The sequence below is a fragment of the Anser cygnoides genome, chromosome 3 (assembly GCF_040182565.1).
Source record: "Anser cygnoides isolate HZ-2024a breed goose chromosome 3, Taihu_goose_T2T_genome, whole genome shotgun sequence".
Lineage (NCBI taxonomy): Eukaryota > Metazoa > Chordata > Aves > Anseriformes > Anatidae > Anser > Anser cygnoides.
Window position 1 is genome coordinate 55220559 of NC_089875.1, and position 27695 is coordinate 55248253.

General features: G+C 41.7%; 1 protein-coding gene across 1 annotated transcript; it reads left to right on the top strand.

Moving 5' to 3' along the window:
* Positions 1-3438: 3438 nt before the first annotated feature.
* On the top strand, positions 3439-27493 carry OPRM1 (opioid receptor mu 1). Its single transcript, XM_066994206.1, has 4 exons — positions 3439-3779; positions 17237-17589; positions 18505-19025; positions 24380-27493. The coding sequence occupies exons 1-4, from the start codon at positions 3439-3441 to the stop codon at positions 24416-24418; spliced, it is 1254 nt and encodes a 417-aa protein (XP_066850307.1). The 3' UTR covers positions 24419-27493.
* The last annotated feature ends 202 nt before the right edge of the window (positions 27494-27695 follow it).

Here is a 27695-nt window from a genome sequence, read left to right on the forward strand (position 1 = left end):
GCTCATCTTCCTTTAGCCCAGGACCTTATGCCATTATTTACAGAAGGTAGAATTCCACACACATTTTGCACAGTGGAAAGTTACGTAACTAAGGAACCAAGACATAAGGACCACATTTAGTCTATTCTAGACATAAACAGGTTTGCTCTGCCCGAACCCCAGCCAAACCTGAAGCCAGGTCACACAGCCTGTTAGTATGGTGAAATAATTTAAAATAGCCTTCACAATATTGCCACCAAAACACTATGACTACATCACTGAGAACGTCTTTGAGGGGAGAAAGGAGGATCTGTCTTTAACGGAGTTCACAACCAGTTGAAGGCTACCATACTGAGAAATTGCCCACCTTCTCCAGTCTTGTATAACTTCTGCTCCTTAGTTTGGTTGGGATATATGGGTGCAGCACAGGCTAACATTCTGTGAGGAGAGGGAATAGTTCCATCAGCAAGGCTGAAGAAGAGCACAGTTTGCTTCCAGACCCTTTCATGCCCTGATCCTAGAAGAAATAAGTCCCACCACCATGTTACTAGTGGCTACTAGTACATGCTACTACATGTACCAATAGAGCAGCCGTCTTTACAGAGTGCTGAGCCACCACACCCAATCTCTTAGTTCTATTTATTAACTGAGCTGTAAGCAAGGAACGTGGTTTCCATTTAGGTTATGGCTCACTGAGAGGCTGTGGAAGTGAACCTGCTACATGAAAATCTGGTTTTGCTGCAGACTCATCTCTAATTGCATGAGAGTGACCTCTCTGACCAGTACTCCTAGGGCAGTCTTCGATATACTGTTTTCACCCTAAAATTCTCTGCAAGTATTGACCCCATCCATTTCTAGTTACAGCCTTGAGAGCTTAACTATCCCTAGTGCTCTGGCAGAAAACAGACATGAAAAAATCTGATTTGAGTCGGAGGTTGTAATTCTGCCCCCAGCCTGATGTCGAGACATCCATTTAAGATGTACATGTGTGTGCTTCCCCTTTCTACATGTCCTGCAATACTATCCACAGGATTACTGGTCTGCAATTTTACAAATATCTTTTCAGCAGAATCTTGTCTATGCAGCCCTTCACTATCTGAAATTATTTGAAGAAAGGGTCTCATGTATTATTATACTCAATTTGTCCTTCACCATCTGAAAGCATTATTGTAAAGATTTATTGCATAATGCCTATGTCCTTGAGCAATAACATTCATAATAACTTTGCAGCGAGGTGCATTTAGCTATCATTCCCTTATCTTTGAAACTTTGCTTAATGAGGCCTATCTTAAATGGGCTCGACTCCCAAGGCTTGTTGCCAATCCTCTCTGAGATCTCAGTTTTCATCTGCACCTGCCAAAAGTTTGATTTAATCAGACATAATAATTCTTCTATCTTAATAATAAAGCCTTGTATATAACACTAGATTTACCTGGGCATCTATTTTTAAAACTTTTTTAATGAATCAAAGGCCCTTCTGATAATCTAGAATGATACAAATCTGGCTGTTACACAGGGTACACCAAAAAGTCCCTAGCAGCCTTGACTTTTGTTGCCCATCTTACCCAGCCAGGCACAGGTGTATCCATAGGGCTAAGCACTAATTGTGTCTGGGCTTACATTAAACTCTTCTGATGGCTTTGGTGGAACAAAGGGGAAGTAGTGGGAGAGGGTCTTGCCCTGTGCACATATCCAGAGATAGAAGTCTGAGAATGGTGCAGTTTTAAAGCCTTGTTCCTCCTGCTCTATGACTAAAACATACTATACTTCATAAAGGGATAAAGAGGCAGTGACTTTCACCATCTGAAATCTCAGTTCTTGCTTTCATTTCCCCTTGTCCACAATTTTTTCTACTCTAAAGCATTTTTTCTTTTTCTGAATATGATGCTAAATAGCTCTCTCCCATCAATAAAGGATGCCAAAAATACTCTCTCTGGCCATGAAGCAATACATGCTATCTACAAAAAGCGCCCCTAAATAGCTCGCTTGATTTTCTTCCTCCATTCCACTGTATCTCTGACAAGACTTACCAGTACATAACTTGAAAAAAAAAACGAACACCTCTTATCCAGATCCATGTCCCTCCCAAAGTCCAGTGACACCCCTTTCACTTTCTCTCTTCTTCCTCCCCACTGCTAATGGTCAGAGAGACTTTTTAAAGAGTTTGTGTGCCCTTCCTGTCCTCCCTGCCCTAATCAGCACTGGCTGCCATTGCTTCTGACATGGAAGCACAGGAACTCCTCAGACTAAAATGCCTGTATTTTTGCATCTTTCTGGCAGGGTGCAACCCTCCTCTTTTCTCTGTTTCTACCATTACCACTCTTGAAGTAGCGGGAGGTGCTCTGCCTGTGGTAAGCAGATGCACTAAGCGTGGGTCTATGATGCAGCAGCAGGAGCAATTAGCACCCCTGTCTGTCTCCTTCCTGCTCACTAGGAGGTGTTTTGATTTTTTTTTTCTTTTGCCTTACGAAGGATCCCCTCTGATTTCATTGATGAGAGACAGTAAAGGAGCTGGGTCCTAGTAATTAATGAGCAGCCACCCAGCAGGCACTCTTGGAGATGCATCTCTGTGCTCATCTGGAACAAACTGATCACAGAAATGTGCTGGTGGAAATAAGCAGTGGGCCACTCAAACAGCCAGTACAACGCACATAAAGCTTTCTGGTTCAGAGCATGGTGTTGATGCCTTCCTTTTCCATGTTATCACATCCAATAACAATCGCACCGATGTCTGGGAGAGGAGATCCTCAGAGCTCTGGAGCAGAAACTCCTCTAAAAACCCTGAGGATCCATGAGATCCGAGTCATTTCCAAATCACAGCTCGGCTCACACTCAACTCCCGGTGCGGTGCCGTGCAGTTCACCACGTTTTATTCCCAGTCTCATCCTCCTCGAGCTATATAATCACAGGGGGCACGCTTTTGTCACGATCCCTGACTCACGACGTTCATCAGTGCCATACCCCTCCCCTCCCTGCCCCGCTCCTTAGCCCCCTCACTCCGTGAGGTGTCGCCGGGTTCTCTCCCCCCCGCCGTTTGCCGCGGATGCTCTGGGGAAGGGGAGCGCTTTAAACCCTTTTCTATCAAGCGCCACCGCAGCTTAGCAGGGAAGGGGAGACCTCCTGGCGTGCCCCCGCTGCCCGTGCCCTCCAGCGGGCGGACCCCGCTCCTCTCCCACCGGGAAGCGGCCGCCGCGGGGGGCTGCCCGCTCCCCCCCGGGGCCTTTTTGGGGTGCCGAGGAGGGGGGCAAGCCCCACCTCCCCCCCTCCCCTTGCCGTCCCCGCCGCCGCAGGCCCCTCCTCCCCGTCCCGCCCGCCGCACACATGTGCCTGCACCCAGCGGCGGGGCGCGCCGTCGGGGCGGGCGGGAGCCGCCACCGCCTCCCCGGCACCGCCCGCTCCGCACCGCCACCGGCATCGCCGCCGCCGCCGCCGGTCCGGGCACTGCCACCGCCTCGCACCATGGCCGTCGCCTACCTGCTGGGCAACGGCTCGGCGCCGCTCCTGGCCGGCGCCCTGGAGGACCCGTTCGTCGCCAACGCCTCGGCCGCCGCCTGCCGCCCCTCGGCGCCGCCCTGCGCGGCCCTCCCGCCGGGCTCCTGGGGGAACGGCTCGGCGGCGGCGGGCTGGAACCGCTCCGAGCCCTGCGGCGGAGCCAACGGCAGCGCGGGGGGCGGCGGGCCCTGCGCGCCCGCGGGCGGGGGGCCCTCGGTGGTCACGGCCATCGCCATCATGGCCCTGTACTCCGTGGTGTGCGTCGTGGGGCTCTTCGGCAACTTCTTGGTCATGTATGTCATCGTCAGGTGGGTGCCGCCCCGCCCCGCCCGGCCCGCCGCCGCCGTCGAGGAGGGGGACGGGGGTCGCGCTGGGGCGGCGGAGGGGAGAGGAGGGGAAGGGGGCTGTGGGGAAGGGGCCCGGGAGGGAGGAAAAGCGAAGAGGAAGAAACTTGCGACGGGGCGGCGGGGCTGGGCGCCCGCTCGGGAAGCGCCGCGCTGCGGGGAGATGCTCTGCGGCCCCGCCGTGCTGCGGCCCCGCTGCTCTCTGCCCGGCCGGGGCCGAAGTTTGCACCTCTCCGCTGGGCAGGGAGGGTTTTAGGGCTTGTGGTCGTTGCGTGTGAGGATGCGCTCACAGACAGGCGGTGCACATCCCCGCGGCTGACCCCAGACCAAAGGCAGGAGCAAAAATACAAATGGCTTCGCGGCTGAACGCCTCTGTCTGCCAGGATGCACAGATCCTCTCCCCCAAGTGGTGCTGTGCATGTTTATATCCGTATGTATCTGTATGTGCGTGTATACCTCCGTGCGTGTGCACGTGTGTAAATACGCGGGGGTCGCGACCACTGCCAGCAGCCCATGCTCCCAGCTGCGCTGTCGCGTGTCGCGACTTTCTCCCCCGCAAGCTGCCGCCGCGCTGTACAAGGTCACTCGCAAGCGCGTCCTCCACGCGTGACAAACCTCATTCCCGTATATCGTCGTAAAAAAAAAAAAAAAAAAAAAAAAAAAAAAGGCGGGGGGGGGGGGGGCGCTCCTTTGGTTGCCCGGGGTCGGGGCAGGCGGCTTCCGTGGAGGAACACTGCCACCTCCCGGAGCGGCGGGGCGGGACGCGACGGGAGGGACGGGACGGGACGGGACGGGACGGGACCGGTGTTTGCCTGTGGGAACCGAGGCACCACGCAGCCGCCGAGCTCCGCCGGAGCTGCTGGAGGGTGCCCCCGGGGTGCGCTCCCCCCTCGCCCCGGCACTCCAGGCTCGCCGGCTCCGGGAAGCAGCCCGTTTCCCTTTGAGCAGCGCTGAGAGGTCCGGGTACCAGGCGGGCAGCGGGCAGCAGGAGCACCGCAGGCACCTGGAGGCTCCGTGGTGGGGTCGGTGGAGGCAGTGCTGGCCGTAAAAAGCCGGAGCTGAGGAGGGTGCAGCGGCGTGGTGGAGGATGCTTCCGTCTGCATGTGGCAGCATGTCTTGGGGATGTCACTGCAAAGCCTGTACAGCTCGTAAACCTGATGGGAGCACGCACTGTGTGCATCAGTGGCTCAAGCTAAAACTATGGTTCGGAGGTTATGTTTTAAATAGGCAGAGCTGGGAAGTTCTTCTACTGGCGTGTGGTTTTGGTCAGCCAGAGATTCAAGCTCTCTCTGGACGCTGTACAAAGGTACGGCTGCAGAAGTGCTTCTGAACAGGGCCATGGCTGCAGTTGTCTGAGCAAGCGTTGAATGCATTCCTCTGGGAGAAAAAGCAGACGCACAATATAACAGAGCCAGGATGGTAGTCAGCAGAGCATATGCTACAGGTCGTCCCTGGAATTATGTATTTATAGCGGGCATAACCTGTTCTAGGTTCATATTTCTTACATTAATTAACTCAATTACACTTACACCACAAAGCTAAAATGAACAAGGCACCTGCATTTAGCTTTCTGTCTTAGGAGAGCATCCTTCCCAGAGATTATAGCTTAAAAACAAAAGCCAGAAGTAATAGAAGACAAAAAATGTTTTCATTTTACAGAGGAAAACACAAATCAATTAAATGGCTTCCCCAAAACCACACAGGAATTCTGTGGCAAAGACAGGACTGAATCCAGGTCTCCTGTGCTTTCACAAGAACAGCTTTCCATATGACAGAGTTCCTTCCAAGTTACTGTCGTACACTTATTTACCAATCTGGGATGAAAAAGAGCTTACATTTTATGGTTGAATAGGATCTGTGGTTTAAGCATCACAAAATGCCTTTCCTTTCTGTGCTTCTGTATAGGTTTAGTATACCTGAGCTGCAGTAGGGAGCTTTTTGATTTATTTCTTGTTGAAAGCTATACTACCATGACAGCATTTGCAGTCATACTAAATGTTCATATGAAATTATGGGATTATGTGCTTACGTTCATGTATCCTTAGATCCAGCCAAGGATAGGAGGCACACCTTTCACTGAATTGCAATTGACATAACATAAAGCTCCCCTTCTTTATCTACCTTTCACACCATGCCTGCTCAAGAAGAAGGAGGTTTTGAAGTTTGTATTAATTTTGAGAAGAATTAATACTACTAGAAAAAAGATTTTAAAGTGATATTGGTACCTAGTTTACCTTTAAAATCCTAAGAGTTGGGAGGTAAATGGTTAGAGGTAAAAGCAGCAGTGACTTCCTATTCAGAGTGCTGCGTGTTAATATGACATGTTTAGCTTTTTTAGAAATATGTTTTGGAATAACTATAATGTTATTCTTATAAACTGATGACCTTAAAATTCCATCCAGTCATTCCAACTCTTCCACGTGAAGCAGATCCATGGGTTTGGAGCTGGAGCCATGCAAGTGCTTGCCTGATGTGGAATTGATGTCATTATCAATCCACAGTGACATTGGCTTTGTATACCTCTTTCTTTATAAATAATGCAATATCAACCACCCCCCTCATTCTTCCAAATGCTTTCTGTTCAGCTGAATATTTTCCTCCTTGAATTAATATTTACAGCATGTTAGATCTGCAGTGTGTGAAGCTGAACCCCGTGTTACTAACACCGAGCTGTTCCCTTTGTGAAGTGTAAAATATGTCTTCTGAGTGACAGCGATAATAGTCAGGTTTTACTGCCAGCTATGAATTTCCAGTAATCTGAAAAATCTGTAGATAATTTTTATTATCTGTTTTCCGTATGTGTTTTGTGTAAGTGTGAATTACTGATATGAACACAGTGTAGTTACGGGCATTTCAACAACAAACGCTACTTCTAGCTGCTGCAGAGTGCAACAAGACAGTGCACAATTAGTACCATGTGGTATTGAATTAATTTGCACAGTGATCTATAGGCTTTTCCTGCCTTCTAGTCAACTCGGTGGGATGTTAGTCACACATCAGAGTGGGAAGAATGTGCCCTGTGATTAAGGCCGCATGCACGATGCTGGAAAGCTGTGAGAGATTGTTGCTGAACATCTTTGGCATCGCCGGTCTGGAAGAGTAGAGTAGCTCTCTAAGGCCCCAGCACTCCACCATGTGAAGTGCCCCGAGAGGACTGTGATTCCATCAGTAGCTGCTGGTGCCACTCAAGTCAAGAGTGATGCCTTGATTGCTTTGCTATTAATTTTGTCACATATCATAAACAAAGGAGCCTGAGGTACTCTGTGGTCCTTCACAGGAGGAGAGAAATGCCTTGTTTCATTAGAGTAAATGATTACTCTGGTTAAAATAAAATAAAATAAAATAAAATATTAAAATAGGGAAAGAAACCCTCTTTGAAGCAAAGGGCTTTTTACATTTCTCAAACCAACATCTTCACAATGTTTTGAAAAGAAAAAAAAAAGCTGTGACTGAAACATCATCTAATTTGGAAAGACTACACCGTACTGAAAGCTCTGTTTACTACAACCTGGCCCACTCAAGCTTCAGGAAAAGTATTTTACTAGGAAGGGAATTTGGGGTGAAATTTCAATTGTAGGAAGAATTGATGTCTCCAGAGGAATAAGTATTATCACACATGTAAAGAAGGGGAAAATTGAGGAGTTTACAAAGAGGTTATAGCATTTGAAGTGGAGAGTCAGATTAGAGAAATAAGCTGAAAGTGATCTCAAGCTTGAAAGAGGCTGAAGCGAAGACAATTTCTCTAAAAACAGGAGCTCTTCTTTGCAAGGCAACATGGAGTCACAGATGCAGTGTGAAAGAAGGCCCACAGAATGTCTTGTAGCAGCATACATCAGGGAATTCAGAAACCAAGAAATCCATAAAATTCATTCTTTTCTTTCCTGCCCACAATCACCTGAACGTCTCTGCATTTGGGTGGCACTGTGTATGCTAATGCTGTCAGCTGTCTGAAAATAAAAATTTCCACCTCCGTGTTGTTACCAGCAGCCTTAACCAGTAATGTCAATTATGAATTTATGGTGCTCACCAGTAAAAGTCAGAGAAGATCTGTGGACATAACTGAAGGAGCATGACTGGTCAGGAACAGCAGAGATGCCGAGTTAAATGAGAGGTGCAGTGAGAGGGTGAGCCTTAGCATCCTGCATTACAGAATGACAGGTGTCTCCGTACACTGTTTGCAGTAGAAGTTTACCAACCTTTGCTAATGGGTAAATGTTTGACTGTTGAGGTGCTCCCCTCCCTCCCCCAGGATCAAGGAAAGCAGATAGGTAAAACGCCACGAATACCTTTGTATTCTCATTTTGTTTAAATTATATTGATAGGACCATGGTCAAAGACCCCTGGATGGCCCTGGTCTCCCTGAGGAGCGGGAGGCAGGTGCTGGATGCTATCCAGCAGCCTCTCCAGAGCTGGTGGCACCACGGGCAGCTGGCACCTGGCCCCAGCCAGCTCCCACCTGTGGGACATGGGGCTGACCCCACAGGGGAGGTCCCCACACTGGGCCAGCAGCTGCCCCCTGGCAATCCTGGGCAGAAGTGGGCAGAAAACTTCCCCTCTCTTTCAATTCCTCTTGGAAAAACTGTTCTGATCCTGCTGTATTTTCTGGAGTATCATTTTGATGATGGCCTGCAGGAAAAATAATGTTAAACACTTCCAAAATGTTTTTACTTTCCTCGTAAAAAACAGTCTAATATTACTGACTTTTTGTGGCAGCTAGATGAAAAGATGACATGTTTACAAATATCTCAAACAAAACATTATGAATGTTTCAGTATCATTCTAACTTAATGACCTCTTTTCCAGCCATAGCCAGTAGCTGGTGTTTAGACAAAGAGTAGAATAAACAGCAGCTTCGCTGTGTGAGACTCCTTCTAACAGTCTGTTACACTGTGGACAGACTTTCTGAGCTGCAGTTTGCATCAGCATGTTTATCAACAGCTTTATGTGAACATTTCTCAAATAAAACAATCTAAAATAAGGTTGGAAATAAAATGTCACAAATATTACCACTTTGCAACAAAGCTGTTCTGAAACAATCATTTTCTAAAGTTTAAACTTCAGAATTCTGAAACATTGTTAAAGTTTCTAGATTAGTTATTTTTAAGTTTAGGTGTTCTAAGATGGGTGTTATAGAGATCCTGATTAATGGACACTTTCAAAAAACAATTTATTTTCATTATGATTCCAAGTGAAAAAACGTTTTCAGTCCTTGATAATTATCTTCAAAACACAAATCCATTCATTATATCTTTAAAAAAAAATGAAAGCAAATATTTAGTGAATTGCTATTAGGCTTATCTCAAAGTTCTTCTCATAATCATCTTTGCCTATACCATGGAATTTGTCTTTATTGATGTATTAGTGGGGATGCTATCATTATCTTTCAAAGACCCTGCTTCCCTTTGGAAGCTGGATTTTAAGGGTATTCACTAGCAAGGAGTTCCACAGCTTAGCCTAACTGTTAAAAAGCATTCTCATTCATCTGTTTAATGATAAACACTTTTAAATTTTATTCATATTTCCCTTTGAATTTGCATGATGAAAAAAAAATAAAGATGACAGACTATAGCTACTCAAGTAACTGTGAAGAACATGAAATAGCGTATTTTTTCCACCTTCTCGCTGAGAAGTGTTCAATTATCAGCTATAAGATCTTGTACCTCAGATCAGGAATAAAACTTCAAAACAAAGCTGTTTTTGTGTAGGATGGGGTGTTTCTCCTCATTGCATGGTACAGAGCAATCCCAGCGTGACAGGAGCCTCTTTTTTGAAGCAGAGCAAGGAGCAGCAGTTAAGGTGCCTTTTCCTGTTCTCCCCTTGCTTGGTGCTGACCTCCAGCCCTGGGATCTGCTGCCTTTATAGAAAAATTATCCAGGAAGCCAGTTTCACAAATCCTTCTCCTAAAATGATGGACTCAGTGCCTCTGTCAGAGCTCCAGTTTCAGGTGCAATCTCATCCTTGTCACATGGGACCAAACCCATATTTCCTTGTACTTTTCATTTGCTCTTCTCAAAATACATAGTTTTGCTCTCTCTGTCTGTCGTGTCTTTCTCCACCATCTCCAGCTTTCACCATTACTCTCACTTCACAGGCACATCTTCCTGCGGCTTTACCATCTCTCCAGCCTCTGTCTCACCTCTGCTGCTCCTTTCCAGATCACACCCAACACCTTCACAAGAAAATCCTGGTCTCTTGCACACAAGAGACTGTATACACATCTGTGTATATAGATACACACTGTGTATCTATATACATACACACTGTGTATCTACACACATCTGTGTATCTATATACACACTGTATATATACACATCTCTGTATATTCACGATGATAGCCTTTAACCAGGGAGGATAACCACTACTGTTCCTCATCAGTCTTTTGTGGATCTCATATCCGCTAGCAGTAAAACTACCTTCAAAAGCTTCCCTGCCAGCTTGTGTGCCAAGCAGGGGATGTCTCATGTACAGTCCTCACATGAGGAGATAAGAACACAAACCAGGAGGAGGGAACCCGCACCTGGAAGATCGCTTCTCTTCTGAAAACAGGCAAAATAGCTGTTAACTTGTTCCTCCTATAAAAATGTCACCTCAGTTATCGTTGACGTAGTCAGTGGTTTCACCCCCAATCACACTTCCCTGAATGCACAGGGGAGAAAGTTAAGTTAAAGATGCTGACAGTTTTCCTTTGCACGTCTTCCTGCCAAAGCAAAAAACTTCAGCAATAAGCACCCGCTGCCTGATAATGGCAATATATTGGAGTTACTGTTTTTAGCACCATTGATTTATTTCTCAGAGATGTGTTACACAATAACTGTGAAAGCAACAGCCATTACTAACGACCCATACATACTTCAATGCCAAGCACACAGAAACTGAGCTAAAGGTGGGTTAACAAACAGGCCAGAATAAGTACTGGAATAATTTGGGGATAATGTTTCCCTCTTTTTACTAGGCTGAGGGGAAGGGTTCAGTTTACTAGCAGCTGACTGTATGGGAATTGGAGCATACGTGTTGCTGTCATTTCTTTTTATTATTAAATAGCTGTTGGTGGTGTCTGGGAAAAGAAAAATAAATTAGGGTAATAGGAGTTATAAGACATTGCAACATCTTGAATGTTTGCCTGGCAAGTTGATGTGAATATATATATAAAGACCTGTCCTTAGCTGGCTCCAGGGATATTGTGCATATACATGTAATTAAAAAGGCATGAAAATAATGAGAGAAATATGATAATAAAATAGTTACCTGTTGGCTACTGTGGAGTTTGTGTTTTGTCTGGATTAATCTCCCTGCTAGTTAATCCTTTCATTCAGACCTGAAGGGAAAGGACCAGCCTTCCACTGCAAAGTAGCTGTTTTTCCCAAAGATAGAAGCTTATTTTGTGTTTTTGTTTGTTTGTTTGTTTGACTTTGTGGGGTTTTGTTGTGTGCGCTTTTTTTTTTTTTTTTTTTTTTGGTGGGGGGGTTGTTTTTTCCCCTGGGAAGAGACTAAGTTTACTAATTCAAACTAAACAACGGAAAGAGGAACACCATATGATCCGTCTCAGTAGCAAAAAAAAAAAAAAAAAAAAAAAAAAACCAGGAACAGCAGCAAGAGAATTTTAGCCCAAAGCCCAACACATTATTGTAATTAATTGAAAACAGGATGAGTCAGATGCCCTCAGGACTCTCTGTTATTGGCACAGCAACATTCCTGAAAAGACCAGTGATGGAGTCTGAAGAAAGTCACGTCTGCCTCAGAGGCTTTCATTTAGCTCTCTCTGTCCCAAAGCTGAGGCCTGATTGAAGTTGCTAATTGGTACTGACTACAGGAGAAGAGGACCTGGGCAGATGTTCTTCGATGAAAAGTGATGTGCTCTGTTTCCTTCTCCTAACTGGGCTGTGTAGGCAAATGCCACCAAGTGGTGGGTCTGCACGTACCTTAATAGAACTAGACACAGGGAAAGGACAAGCTGGGAAGTCAAAGATAGGAAGATAGCCTAGGAAGTAAACCTTGGTGAAATTCTGGATTCAGTTCACTTGTGCTATGGAGGAGAATAAAGTGAAAAAGGGACTTGGCAGTGGGAAAACAAAGGACGAGGGAGAAAAGAGGTAGCAGCTGAAGCAGTTGTGTGTCCTTGAATGTAGGATCCACATTGAGCACATACCTTGAAGCTTCTTTAGCAAACGTGCATCCACTTGCTGGTGTGCGAGGAAGTTAGAGGACAGCTTCTCTGGCATCCTGTGGTTGGAGGCCTTGCTGCATTCCCCACCAAATACATCAAATAACTATGCCTTTCACTCTTAGGCCTATCACACTGCCTTAGTATGTCATGAAGTGATGCCTGATATTTGTATGAATTTTTCATGATTCTAATTAAACCACCAACACACACTTCACAACCCCAAAGCTCAGTTAGGTTTTGCTGTCTTGCAATCGTGTAAAATCTGAGAGAGAAGCCAGATGAATTTTATCTTTAGGCAACAGATAACTTCATGGTGCCTTATATTCACCAACAGAGTTCAGCATTTGCACTCTGATCTCCTTCACAGCAGTGACTGGCAGGGCTTGAATGGCAACAAACAACGGTTGTCTGTCTTAATGGCAGTACATTTTGTTCCCTTCCCCAGTTCAGTTTTTGCCCCCAAACTCAGGGTCAGTGCAGGAAGTGAGCAAATGTGAAGAATTTCACTTTGATTAAGCATGAACATTTTCTGCTGTAATGTTGTACCTGCTGGAGTTGGCTTTGTTTTCTGTTTGTTGTTTGTGTGCTTTCCCTGAGGGATTGTTATTTTTGAATTACATCCACGTATGTAATCTCCTATGGGGAACATAAATCAAAAGGACGAGTGGATTGTTAACCACAGTATGTCACCTCCAATCCAGATGGCCTGACTGCATAATAACATGTAAGGTTTGTACACAAATTTATGTTGCTTGTACGTAAAGCTTGAGTTTAGTGGCTTTACAGCATAAGTATTCTGGAGTATTCATGAATAGAAGAATCAGAGACCAAGTCTTTAAGCTGATGAAAGCAAGTGCTCCCAGACAGGTAGATTAGACTCTTACAGAACATATGTTACTTTCAAAGCTTTCAAAGCTTTAATCAGTAGCAGCCTCCTACGACACCACAGCTGTAACTGAGATACTGAGCAGGTCTTTAACTTTGTAGAAAGAGACCCACTACAATGCAAAGAAAGGAAAAGGACAATTAGAAAGGATAGCCATCAGTTAATTCTATTACTTGAGACCAAAGGTACTTTACAGGATATGACCTAGCAGAGAGACATCATTTCAGTGTCAAACATGCTCGCTGGATTGTTTGTTAGAAGAAAAGGTTGTCCAGCCCAGGCTAAACCTTTGTGAGAGCTTTAAGGGCTCAATAAAAATTGAATGTACCTCATGTCTTAGGAAAGCACACACACAAAAAAAAATCCTTTCCTACTTTTTTTGGGTTGCATGTACAAGATGTACCAGAACAGCCATGAAAATAAATGTTCATTTAAATTAGTTTAACTAGGCATGCTTCACATGTTTTAATCTTCCCACCCAAGGAGACCTCAACAAATCTAATGCATGCACATAATGATTCTTCATTTGTTTAACAAGTCATTTATACAGGAAGAACATGAATTTGAACGCTAACCTAATCTCCAGCATCAACAAGAGTTATGTGAGGTTGTCTGAATGCAAGACCTAATTGCTGCCTGTTGTTTCTTTGAGCAGCCAAGCAAGTTTCACAAATGGCGGCTTTCTGCAATGAATCTTTTCTAATTAAGCTAGTTTTTCATATATTTTGCATTTTACTTAAACACAGATCAGTTGAAGCAGCCTTCGTCTCCAAATTAGCATTCTATGGACAAAAGCTTGTATGACTTTGTGTTGCTGAAAGTAGTTGTTACCAATCTACCATCAGCCATCCTATCTCCTAAGTGCAAAAGGCTGTTTCTGCTTTTCTCCTCACTGTTGCTCTTCAGATAGGAGCTTTCAAATGAATTTGTAATGACATATATACATTACTATATTCATCAGGCTAAACATGTTTGGTTTAAGATTCTTTAATGGTCTTGAATGAAAGTGTGAAAACAGTATCTGTTAAAAGATCACATTTATAAACACAGTGCTTTCGGCATTATAAGTTAGCTCTACAGATAGCCTGTGACTTTAATTACATATAAAATCCAGTCCCTCTGAAGTTTAGCAATTTGATCACGTACATGTGTATGTCTGTATGATGGAACTGTTTGTGCTGCTTCTTCAAATAGGTAGACTTAAGGATACCTTAAGAAAAGATATAATAAAAGCTAGAATCAAGGCTTTGAAGAGCTCCATTTTGAGGACCATTATTTTTCATGCTGTTAAAAATCTATTTTAATCAATTCTTTCAGTATTTATTTGTTCGTATAAAAAAAAAATACAATCCTGGGGACACTGATAATCTACTTATTTGGAGAAATACACCTTTAACAAAATGTGCTTTTTAGAAATAAGCTCTTTATAAAATCTCTAAATATTCAGTACAGAGAAATACTCAAATCCCATAGAAATCACTGAAAGGAATATTGTGAATTTCAGTAGGCTTTTGTTGATTAAGCAATTGTGGAAGCAAATGCTTTCTATCACCACAAAAAGCTTGGATTCCTTTTTTTGTAAGAAAACGGTGATTAGAAACACAAAGATTACGGAGTACATCAAGCAGAATCTTTCATTAATAGCCTACAGAGCCCATTACATGAAATAATGAAAAGTCCAAGAACTTTAAGGCTTAAACCAACAGTGAAAACGAGATACCAAAACCAAAAATTGTGTCGTATTTAAGTGGAATAAGGCCCATGGTAGTGTCAGTGAAGAGATGTTATTCCATTTATTCAGAGTTTTTCTCTACCCATCCTCTGGCATGCTAATCTGAAAGTCACTTACCTATTGGCTGATCTGTTTTGTTTGCTGTGTCAAGCACTGCCTTTAAAGCATAAGAATATTTTCAATTACTGATAAAAAATCATTATAATCTGCTTCTGCTGCTGCTGCTGCTGATGTTCTTTTTGGACAGAACTACACCAGAATCAGGTGTGATGGCAGCAGCACAGAGAAGCATACCTAAGCTTGTTTTCTTCTCCAGCCATAAAGACAAGGCAATCATCTCAGAGCTGAGTATGGACCAGCAGCCTGGATGAGAGCACATTGCCTTTTCTCATCCACAGAGGGTTCAGAGTCACTGCCCGTCCACTGCTATCACTGCCTGAGCCAATTAGGCTGGAGGAAGCTGTGAATGTCTGCTCACATTGCCATTAAACATCCAGGTTTGCTCTCTGGACACAGAATTAGCTAATCTTGGATCTGTTGTCAGACCCATAGAGAAGACATTCATTTTTGATAAGAAGCAAGGGGTATAGCAAATAAAGGACTTAGTACAACTTCAGCTTCCTAAACTGTTGTTGCAATTTGTTGAATAAACGGAGGGCTTCCCTAAGAAAAGTTTTTAGAGTACTTTAATTTCAGAGTATAGATTTTATTTAAAACTTGGAAGTATAATAGATCATATTTCTCAAGACAGAAGTCAAGTAAGAGATTGGATCTACTTAAAAATATTCTAGCAGAACACCCTAGCTTGACATTAAGGCTGTTAGTGGCTCCTCCTGCATAGTGCCATGAAATGAGAGAACAAATACAGTATGAACTTCTTCAGATGTTCATCAGAAAAGTTATCTAGATGCATTCAGTAAAAAGTCTGCATTCCTCCAGCCCCTACCAAAAAAGTTCCAAAAGTGTGCTCCCCACATGGCGCTGTCACCAGTTCCTTGCAACTGACTCATTATCTGGATAGATCAGGGGAAAAACAAGAAAAAAACAAACCATGAAATACTGTATTTTACACTTTGTCTTCCCCAGCAAGTTGCCCCAAAATATTTTTAAAGTACTGTTCCACTTGCAAATCGGTCAATACATTATAAAATGTCTGAACAAATACTGTGCTTATTACTTTGTATTACTTTGCAGGATCACAGGAGGGTTTCATCAAAGGAGCAAGCCATATGACCTCCCCAAAGCCAGATGGCCCCAGTGCCTAGCAAACTCAGCAGCAGACTGGGGAGCAGAAAAGACTAGCCAAGAACAGGGCTTGTAGTAAAACATTCATTGTGACACTGCAAAAGTATAGCTATCAAAAAAAAAAAAAAAGGGGGGGGGGGGGGGCTATTCACATGACACAATGACTTGAAACTATAAAGGGCTAATGAAAAAAAATGATGAAATGACAGAAGAATTTGAATTCTACTTTTATCAATGCAAACACAAATTAAAACACGTAAAGCTCTGTCTGCTCTGCTGTGGTTGAAGTGTGACACATTTAAAATTCAGAAAGTGTTTTTTGCATAGTTGGTATCAGACTTAGCAAGAAGGGAGTGCAAAGTAGCTTGAAGTCCCTCCTGCTGCAATAGGCACTGTGGAGCAGAGCACGGCATGTACACCTACTTCAAGCAATAGGGCTGCAACATCCACAAAGGGCTGGTGGTTTTATTGAAATATTCAGTTCATATGTTCAATAGATTGTCTTCTTTTTCAGTTGGAAGAACATCTGTCTAATTTGTATAGGACACTGAAATCAGCAAAGCAATGTAGTAACCATCATAACAAATTATTTTAAATTTCTATGATTACAAGCAGGTAAGAAAGTCTTAAAGCAAAAGCATAAATTTTCAGATGTAGTGGGTTTGATAATTACACTAATCTTTCAGGTACTTATTCCCTAAGGAATTACATCATTACTATTCCACAACCTAGAAATGCTTTCTCCATTTGTATAGACCACAGTTCTCATACTTGACATGGCATCAGAAGGTACACAAAATCTATCCATTTAATACAGCATCCAGTATTAGAAAATATATTTTTTTTTCAGCTTATTTCTTGGTTAGGTAGGATATTATGAAGAACTTCTTTACTGAAAGGGTTGTTAGGCATTGGAATGGGCTGCCCAGGGAAGTGGTTGAGTCACCATCCCTGGAAGTCTTTAAAAGACGTTTAGATGTAGAGCTTAGTGATATGGTTTAGTGGAGAACTTGTTAGTGTTAGGTCAGAAGTTGGACTAGGTGATCTTGGAGGTCTCTTCCAACCTAGATGATTCTGTGATTCTGTGATTCTGTTCTTTAGCCATCATAATATTGTTTCTTCTGCAAGTGTCCTTTCTCTCTGCACAAGTTAAATTAATGTATTCTAATCTTTCTTACAGCTGTTACCTAATGTCTGACTGAATTACAAAATAATATTGTAGATAAACCATAGCAAGATCATTTGGTTAAAAAATGAACAGCAGAAGAGGTTGTCTTTGATATCATCTAACATTATTTCACAGAAGTTTCTTATAGGTGGTGCTCTTGCCTCAATTTTGTTTAACATTGCTAGTTGTGGTCATTCACTTTTTTTGCTGATTTTTTTTTTTCTAGGTACACGAAAATGAAGACTGCCACCAATATCTATATTTTCAATCTTGCATTGGCAGATGCATTAGCAACAAGTACTCTGCCATTCCAGAGCGTGAATTATTTGATGGGAACATGGCCATTTGGTACAATCCTTTGTAAGATTGTTATATCCATAGACTACTACAATATGTTCACCAGTATCTTTACGCTCTGCACCATGAGTGTGGATCGCTATGTAGCTGTCTGCCACCCAGTTAAGGCCCTTGATTTCCGTACCCCCAGAAATGCCAAAATTGTTAACGTCTGCAACTGGATTCTTTCTTCTGCTATTGGCCTGCCAGTTATGTTCATGGCAACTACTAAATACAGGCACGGTAAGTCTTGTTTTCATCCCCAAATTGAATATATCAGTGTTTAAACTTTTTTCTGCATTCTTTCTTTTTATTGTAGAGACATTGAACTAACTTCTGACCTGCAAGCTGTATGAAGCAGGCAGTGCAAATAGCCATCTTGGAAAATTTTGCAGCTGGCTCTGCTTGACCAGAGACAGCTCTGCATGTGATCAGTCTTTGACGACCAGCAGCTCCAGCGGGATCCACGTGAGTCTTGTTGCCCTAGACAGCCCCTGTAGTGTTTGGAAAAGCGTTTGTGCCTACCTTCAGCTATAGGGGAATATGCACTCTGTTAAAGCACTGGAGATTGTGCTTTACCACGGATTTTCCCACTGAAGTTGCTGGTCTTCATTTTCTACCTCGTCTAACAGGACGTGGTACAGAACTGAGAGCATGTTCTGGATTGCTGGTGCTCAGTGGTGTCCTTCAAGTGACAGCCTCTCAACATAAATCAAAAACACTCCAAAGTGCAGTTACCACGTTATGTCATCCTCTGCCCCTTTGCCTTGAAATGCCCAAATTTGCAGCAGATACAGTGCTGAAATCATCTTATTTTCACCGGGTTTTATCTTAAAAGTGAAAATGAGCCAATGTTTGAACACTTATGACAGTTCAACTCTTTTTCTTGTTAAATATATGCGGAATTCCAAGCAATATAATGCAAAGGAGAATGTTACTTTTTGCTCTTGTTTTTCTAAATAAAGCTTCATACATATTTTGCAGCGCTGTTTTCTATCAATGTTTGTGCCAATGACAGATCACAGATCGCTTTGTTTTAGTTATTTACATAGTAAATCTTCATGTATTTGCTCATGATATTTAACAAAAAAGGTTTAAAGGGAAGCAAATGCCAAACTGACCGGTTTGTTCTTCTCTGCTCTTTTCTTTTATCTCTAGGCTCTATTGACTGCACACTTAAGTTCTCCCACCCTGCTTGGTACTGGGAGAACCTCTTGAAAATCTGTGTGTTCATCTTTGCCTTCATCATGCCAGTCCTGATCATTACTGTGTGCTATGGGCTGATGATTTTACGCCTGAAGAGTGTTCGCATGTTATCTGGCTCCAAGGAGAAGGACAGGAACCTGCGGAGAATCACGAGGATGGTTCTTGTAGTGGTGGCAGTGTTTATCGTCTGCTGGACTCCCATCCACATTTATGTCATCGTTAAAGCCCTGGTCAACATCCCAGAAACTACTTTCCAGACTGTCTCCTGGCACTTCTGTATTGCTCTAGGGTATACAAATAGTTGCCTTAATCCAGTCCTGTATGCATTTCTAGATGAGAATTTCAAAAGGTGTTTCAGAGAGTTCTGCATCCCCACCTCCTCAACCATTGAGCAGCAAAACTCCACCCGAGTCCGACAAAACACTCGTGACCATGCTTCCACTGCCAACACTGTGGACAGGACTAACCATCAGGTATGACTAGCAGTGGAGATGTCATCTCTGGATCCAGGCCACCCGCTTGGAGATGACATGTATTCCGAAGTTACAGTTTATACTGATTTGTAGCTATTTGAGCATCTAAACACCTTCAGGGCTACATTTGAAGCTGGTGTATTCACACACAGAGCCCCCAGTCCTGCATGGTTCTAGTTGTTCTATACTCTAGTTGATGCCCAAAAGCTGAGGGCTTTCAAAGGTACCTTGCATGATAGGGTCCAGCGTGCATGCGTATACACAACACCCAAAACAGAGTGTTTCATTTGCAGAAGGTTTACAACAGGTTTCTGATTTAGAACCGGTTAGAGAATAATCAAAGATTTCTCTGTTCTGTCTGTTGAGGGAGACATGGTTGGGCCAATATACACGTCTCTCTCCTACCATTTCATCAGTAAACTGAAAAGAGAAGAAACTGCATGTACACTTTCTGATTGATGTACAAGAAAGGCCTACAAGGCCGTGTTTCTCCTGTAAGAGGTGCAAGAAGTAGACAAAGGTCATCTGCATGCAGTTCTTGTACCAGATCAATATCTGTGTTGGCTAGTGTAGGTTTTGATAGATAGATATGTAAATATATAAATATACATGTATACACACACATATTAAGGAGTATTGTGCCATTTTGCTGTTTAAGGTATACAGAGTAGGAATTTTATGGCACAGCAGATACCAGGATAAAGATTGTTTTTATTCAGGCTATTTTTGCTTAGCTTTTGGGAAAAAAAAAAAAAATCCTTTTTGTTACATATTTGACATCCATGCACCTGTGATTATTCCTGAGAGTTTCCAAAGCACATCCCTCGGTGAACATCAAGCAAAACACAAAGGCAAATCTTAACATACAAGCCTAACAATTGTTAGAAAAGGTTTGAATCTTATCTGGAACTCATTAAAAAGAAGAAATAAAGGCAGAAACCTAATTTATTCCTTGCCACATCATCTTTCATTGGAACATCAGCAATATCCTTAGTTTGCTCCTTCATGAGCTTCTCACTGCTGCCCCTTCACCCACAAGCTAGCTGCCTTCTCGAGGTGCAGAGAAGTGGCTTTTCGTGAAAGAAATAGCTTACCTGTCACACAGGCAATCAGGAAGTCCAGATCAGAATATTATCTTATCCATACAAAGTAAATGCAGCAGAAAAAGAGGAAGGAGCAAGCAAAAGGGAGAAGAGGAAGGTCTATTGAGCATCTGCAGCTGGTGGTGTCGTTCACCAGAACATGATTTGTACATGCAAAGCTGCAGGCTGAGGAATCAGTTAGTGTCTGCTCAGTCTTACCCACACTTCAGTGGTGGAGCAGAACTGCCAAACTTGGCATGGACACATACATATATGTATGTGTGTATATACGTGTAGTATTCACTATGTGTAGCAAAAGTTTAGTAGACAGATTCAGCTCTCACTAAGGCTTTTGCAACCCTCAATGGAGTCAATTTTGTGCATGTGTCTGACAATGGGGTTTTATCTTTATCTAGTTCATGTCTAGCTTTTTCAGCTTTTTACAGTGCAGTGTGTAATAACATTTTCTACATTTACTTATGCTTCTTTACATTAGTTTTAGGAGAGCTGTAGCTTTCTAAACTTCTACCTTAGCAGAGATTACTGTGGTACCACCTAGAGTCTGACTGAGATAAAGTCTATTTCACTGGGCACTGAGCAAACACAGAACAGAAGGTGATCCTTCCCACAAAGATCTTTCAACCTACACCAACAAGGGAGAGAGCTAGTTGAGGCAGGGATAGAAGTGAGCTTTATAATGGAAGTAAGAATGGAAGTAAGGAGCAAGCTAATCACATAGTTGGAGATTTTGTGTTAGTTTCCTTCAGGGGATAGTGGTGGAATTAGTTAAGAAGAGATAAAGTACAGGTAAAGAGAAGTGACAGGGAAGATGCTGAAGAGAAAGACAGGTGACAGGAAGAATGCAGAGGAGAAAGGAGAACATCAGGAATAAGGTCAGAGTGAGGAAGCAAGGGAGAAAATTGAAGCAAAAAGCCAATATACATGTAACGAAAGAAATGTGTTCAGAACTGTAAGAAACCGTGTGACTATGCAGCTTTCACTACTTCTGTAACTCTTCCTAGCAGCTAGCTAGCATGTTTCCCCCAGGCTAGGGAGAAGCCATCACTTGGAAACTCCTGTGCTCATAGATGTGTGGACAGGTCTGTTTGCATGGTCTGGTATTTGAGAGAATTTGAAGTGCTCTTAAATGGGCCCAATTTCACTTCCCTCACCATCATTGCAGCAGTCCTTGCTTGAGCAGCTGTTGCCACTGGTTTATTTCTGCCAGATGTGCCCGATGGATGCTGACCTGAACCTTCTGACTGCTGCGCTCTGTGGAGAGCAGCACACCAGCTAGTCGATGCAGTCCTATTCACCCTCCTCAGAGGCTATGAAATACATTCACACCAAGCCACGTTCAAACCAGATTAAACTTCATTTACTTATTTTCTTCTCCAACAAACTTTTCTGTAAAAGACATTTTTGGTGTCTCTTACTATCCAAATGACAGAAGGATTTTAGGACTAATCTGCTCTGGAAAGGTTTTCTGGGTAGTACTTACAAATGTAGCATTTTATTTATTTATTTTAGACAGAGAAAGCCCTAGGGTGAATCCATCTTTTGTTCTCAGAAAACAACAACAACAAAAAAACACTTTGCTCAAACACTTGGTGAGCTTTGTAAATTCTGTTCACAGGGTATTCTTTTCACAGGTAAGTGCTTTCTGTACAGGCAAGTCTAGCCAGTATATCTGTATTGATCTAAGTATCCTGACAAGCTCTTTCTTGTGTAGACAGGGCCTTGGAGAGCATTTGGTATGAATCCTAATTGTGCAGTGTATAGTGCTCAGCACAGCTCAAGTTATTTTCATAGAAACAGATGTTCTACAAGTTGTTTTTTTGTGTTTTTTTTTTTTTTTTTTTTTTTCCCCAAGTGAGAATTCTTACTCCTGCTAAAGTTAATGAGAGCTTCAAGCACTCAACTGCTTGGGGCCTCACAGTCTTGAAGCACTTAAAATAAGCACTCACTTGTGGGAACAACAACTGTGTTTTCTATCAGTGCAAAAGAACAGATACAAATGTTCATATTATTCTGAGTTAAGATACTATCATTTGGCCTCCGTTATGTCTCTTTGACATTACCAAAAAGGTCTTGGTTAAGAACTGCATTATTGTTTTATCTACATATAGGAAAAGTGCAAAACAAGTTCTGACCTCCCCCAGAAATGAAACATTGATGGTGCGAGCATTTATGAAAAATAGTACATGTCCAGTGGAGAAACACATTTCTGAGGGAGAAAAGACAGCGGCTAGTCAGGCATGCAAAATCTGGAATTTTAACAATGAGATGCTTTACATCTGTGGGGGATGTATTTTGGGTTACTGGGCTAACGCCTGTGTCAGAACGTTCAGGTTGCATTGTTTCAGAGTGAGCTTAGAGCTTAGGCTCAACTCACTTTAATTTTCAGGGAAGCATGGGCAATCTTTCAAGTGCATTTGCATGAAAGATTAAAACAAGAAAACAGGAATAATAGAACACTGGAGAAAATCTTGCAGAACAGAACTGCTTACTTCAAACTTTTCTTTGCATGACCCAATAATAGTAGGGAATGCTAATAAAAGGGATTAATATTAGCTTTTGCAGATGTCTGAATTGTTTTTGATGTCACTAGCATTAACCTGGATCATGACAAAGACCCTAACAACTTTGAAATAGCTTTGACTTCAGGTGCACAGAGAATCTCTGCACTACTTTATCTGCTAGATTTAAAAAAAGCTTGAACATTTGTACTGACATGGGACCCTTGTGAATCTTCTAGGTAACAAAGAAAACAGAATGTGTTTGCTAGACAATTTCATTAAAGGCAGCATCTATAAACAATGCTATGAGCACTGAAACTAGTTAGATGCATTGTAAGGTTGCTTGTGTTTGTGGCATTTCTTGAACTGAGAGTTAGAAAAAATGGAGACAAAAACATTCACACTTTCCATAAGAAAATAGAAAAAGAAAGTTCACCAGTAAAAAAGAAAAACAAAACCAAAAACAACACTACTGTATCCAATCCACAAAAGAACAATAGGATATCCTGAGTTTGAATGAAGAGACCCACAAGGATCATTGAGTCCAACTCCTAGCTCCACCCACAAGACAACAGAACTACCTAAAAATTAAACCACATGACTTAGACCATTTTCCAAATGCTTTCTGAACTGAAATTTCTATTAATTCAATTCAGAAGTGACTATGAACTTCAAAATTAATTTCTGGATCTAGACTTCTCCAAAAGACTCAGATTCGTATTCACATTTAGGTCAATTTTTGACAAAAAGTTCCTGAGGAGGAGCATTTCCAGTACAGAATAAAGAAAAATCCCTAAATATAGCATGCTGAATTGAACAAGCATTTGAGTTATGTTTTGGCCTTGGAAAAAAATATCTCCAGTCAGAAGTCCTAACGGATGCCAACTGCAGAAAGCACCTGGAAAACAATCCAGTTAGAAAATGCATCTTCTCCCCACCCCAAAATCCTTGCCCACGTGTAATACGTTTCCCTCATTTGTGTCCATCAGGTTTCATCTGTGACTGCTTTCCATACCATAACCACTTTAATGACAGTGTCTGCCCAATTTTCAACAAGTTCTGGTTGCTGGGCAGCAAAACAGGTTGCAGACTTTCAGGACATGATGTGTCTTAGGCAGATTTGCCTAAAAATTTCTGTAGATTTTCTATCATGCCTGTATATGAACAAGATTTGGTGCGGATACCATGGATGCCCAGAGCATGGGGATGGTTGTGTTTGTTTGCTGATGTAACTCCATCTGACACAGAATCTTTAAACTCCATCTCACACTGGATCTTTAAATTCGAATCCAGAAGTCAGTCAATTTACTAGTGTGAACACAGAAAAGATACTAATAGGCACGTAAAATACCGACTTACCTGCGGTTGCTACAGAAATAATACAGGGAGGGAGTGAAATCCTTCCCTGCAAGTGAAATTCATTGAGGGTTCCCCTCTATAAAGAAAACAACTGGCTTGCTATGAAATAGACTAATTCAAATACAACAGCACTGCCGATCTAATGTTTTTCTGTCATTAAAGCTAAGACACAAAACTTTTCTCTAATCATTTACTCTGCCTTTGTTGCTTTATGACAAAGGCATATTCTTGCCTTGCTGCCTGGGCTACCAGTTCAGCTTTACAGGGCAGGTCAGTAGCTGCAAATGATAAGTTAATTATTCTTGAAAAGACAAAACACACACACACAAGCAAACTGGTGGGAGGGCAGAAATCAAGTAACTGCTCATTGTGTTTGCAATTTCTTTCCTTTCAGTTGGAACTCCAAGAAGCTGAAACCACCCCACTGCCGTGACAGGGTCTCCTGCAGCATAGCTCTCAAAGCAATTACAAACCAGTGCCACAGTGTTTCTGTGCAGTATGCTATGGGAAGGTATAGGATACACTTTCCCTCAAAATAAAAAAATAACTAATAATTTAAAAAAAAAAAAAAAAAAGAGGAAAGTGCCTGCTTTTCCTGTCTGTCAAAAACTGCTTCTGCAGCACTTCTCCATTGCGCATAACAGAAGCATGAAACTTAATGGTAAGCAGAGCCAAGAGATACAGGGGCTTTCCAATCTCCAGTGTTCCAAACAGTCATGTTAACCAGGAATACATATGTTAGTCTAAAGTGAAACTACTGTATCTGTAGCTATCTGAAGTGCTCTGACAAGTTACAGTAGTGTTAAACAGGTTGGAGACAAAAATTAAAAGGACAGACAACTATAGTTTGAAAAGTGAAGGTGAGTTTTTAACAACAGGAAATAATGGGAAATTGAGTTGTAATACTGTTGGGTACTCAATTTACATTTAAAATTTCTCTGTAGAGGTGTTTTCTGTGCAGGTTATTTGTGTGGTGAAGTTTCACAAGATCATCTAGAATAACAACACATTGGCAAGTCAAGAGGTCATCTCTTACAAGGATTGCATGTTCCACAGCTTCAAAGGGAAAATATTTCTTTCAGTGCTCATTTAAAGAAAATAAAGCAAACCCCTAAGTTTCACCTTCCTCCTCTGTTTGTCACATAAGAACTAGACTTTTACAATGAAAACCATGAAGTGTCAGTTCTTCTGAAATAAATGAATAAATGGAAGTATTCCATGCTGTTATTGATTGCAGAATGATCCCCAAAATAGCATTGACTCTATTACTATAAGTTCCAGTACGAATAGATGCACAGCTGTAAGCTTGTCAGGGCTGGCACAGGCAGCTGATAAATTCTCTTTCATCTAGTTTCTCAAACTTCAACTGCCCTGTCAGCAACGTCTCAAATTTGAAAGTCAGCAACAGTCCCTGTGTGAGGTGCTTGGAAGAGTAAACACATTAGAGCTGCTTTAAAAATATATAAATAAATAATAATTAAAAAATAAAAATAAAGTTACATTTTGATAAAAATCTATTTTTTTCTTAACCAAACCCATGTTTGCTTTTCTAACTAAGGTAGTACAGTCCGCATCTCCATTTTGTATTAGCTACTAAAACACATTAAGATTTATGAAAGAAACATTGTACCAAAGTAAATGCCATCTTAGCTGTTTTCTAGTATGAAATATAGAAATATCTATGTAGATAATTGTGGTGCAATGGTATTTTCTAGCCATTGTTTGTTACTTGCTTTGTAAATAAATAATCAGTAGCTAACTGGGGGTAATGGGGGGAATACTTTGATGAATTTAAGCATATTCTAAAACACAACTGTATGGAATGGGGTTGCTGTTTTGTTTTGTTTTTCTTTTTTTTTTTAATTTCTGCAGCAAAAGTGTATTTCTTCTATTCATTGTTCAAATCTGTGTAACAGAATATGCTTTTAGTGTGAAATATTTTGTTTCTGCCATGGACTGTGTAATAAAGACTGAAGGCCAAATCCTTTCAAGTTGTAAATTGAAGTAATGCTACTGGAGTTTCATCAATGTGTTGCAGCTCAATATGTAGCCGTTTATACCAGCAGAATATGAAACCAGACATAGCAGAAGTGCCTTTTTTATTATTATTTTTCTGTTGAAAAACACACTGTGCTGTCAGAGGGATTTAATATTTAATTTTATATTAGTATAGCAAGATCTCTTCATAGCCATTATTAAAGTTTAAACCAGAATTGTCATCATCTTAAGAAAGAGAGTTTTCATCTAAGTTTTTAAAGCATGAGAGAGAAAAACTGGGCACTCAGAAAAACTGGGCATGCTCTTTTGCTCTACACAGCAGTGTTATTTAGCTAACAAGAAGAACATAAGCTACACTAGAAATGGAAGCAAATTAGCATCGTCCAAAGTCATTGCAGTCTGACAGGTTCTGAGCAGTCTGCCATGCTCACATACGGCAAACTGAAATGCATTGACCAACTATTGGAAAAGCCTTAACTGGTAAATCAAGAAGAGAAATAAGTTTAATTAAACCTAAGCTCATAGTTTAGTGGCTAGTTCAAACTACATTAGCTGTCATAGACTTTACATAATGAGTTGAAGCCATTGTTTCTTCTGTATTTGGAATGTAATGAAGCTCACTGGTAAAATCCTATGACTCGATAACGGCCTAATATTTTCAAAGATATTTTAGGTTTCAACAGTCCAATAATTAATTGAGCAATCTGACTGTAAATATTTTTAGCAGTACTAATGTTGTTGTGGGCATAATGGTCTAAGGATATGAGGAAGCTAATTTTATTAGCAGAGCATTAGCAAAAATAAGTTAAATGTCTCGTTTTATTTTATTTTGTTTTTGTTTTTGTTTTCCAAAAGGCATGAATGTCATTGGAAGTGCGGTGGAGTAAGTAGCATATTACACAAGTTATGTATCTTTGCTGTGATCCTTTAATAAAAAAAGTTTGTGTTTCCTGTATATTTGCACATACTATATTCAAAACACAGTACACATTGATCAGCATGTCATGCCCTATTTTAATAGCTCAACTTTAGAAAATACTGTGTAGTGCACCAATGCCAATACATCACCTTGAAGGTTCATGGATTAATTTTCTGACTGCTTTAAATACTTATGTTTTATTTTAAAAAAGGGACATCCAGATAAGTTGAGTTTTTTTTGTGGTGGTGGTTGTGGTTTTTGTTGTTGTTTTGGTGGTGGTTTTGTTTGTTTGCTTGCTTTTTTTGTTTGTTTGCTTGTTTTTAATAAAAGGCATATGGTCAGAATTCTGTTTTGACATAAACTGTGTACATTCCTCCTGTGCTGAGAGGCTCAGCTCCAGGAGCCAGCTGGTGCAGGAGCCTGGCTCCAGTAACAGAAAGACAAGGTGAGCAGAGGGAAACTCTCTTCCTAGCTCCTGGCAGACTAAGAGGCTTCCCAGGCTCTTGAGTTGTGCTGAAGTATTCTTGTTTTATTGATTTTAAAAGTTCTGCCACAAGGTTGTATTTGAGCAAAACTTACATATTTTTTGTTTGTTTTTTTCATGGAGAGGAAAAACAGTGAATAATGACTCTTAGGAATGACATTTGAGCAAGACAATATAAATATGACTCTGCAATAAGGAATAATAATGAACATCATTACTTCCATGACAGTTGTGATTTTACAGATTTTATTGTAATTGTTTTTTTCCCTAACATGCTCATTGCCATTTTGAACACTTTTATGTGGAAGT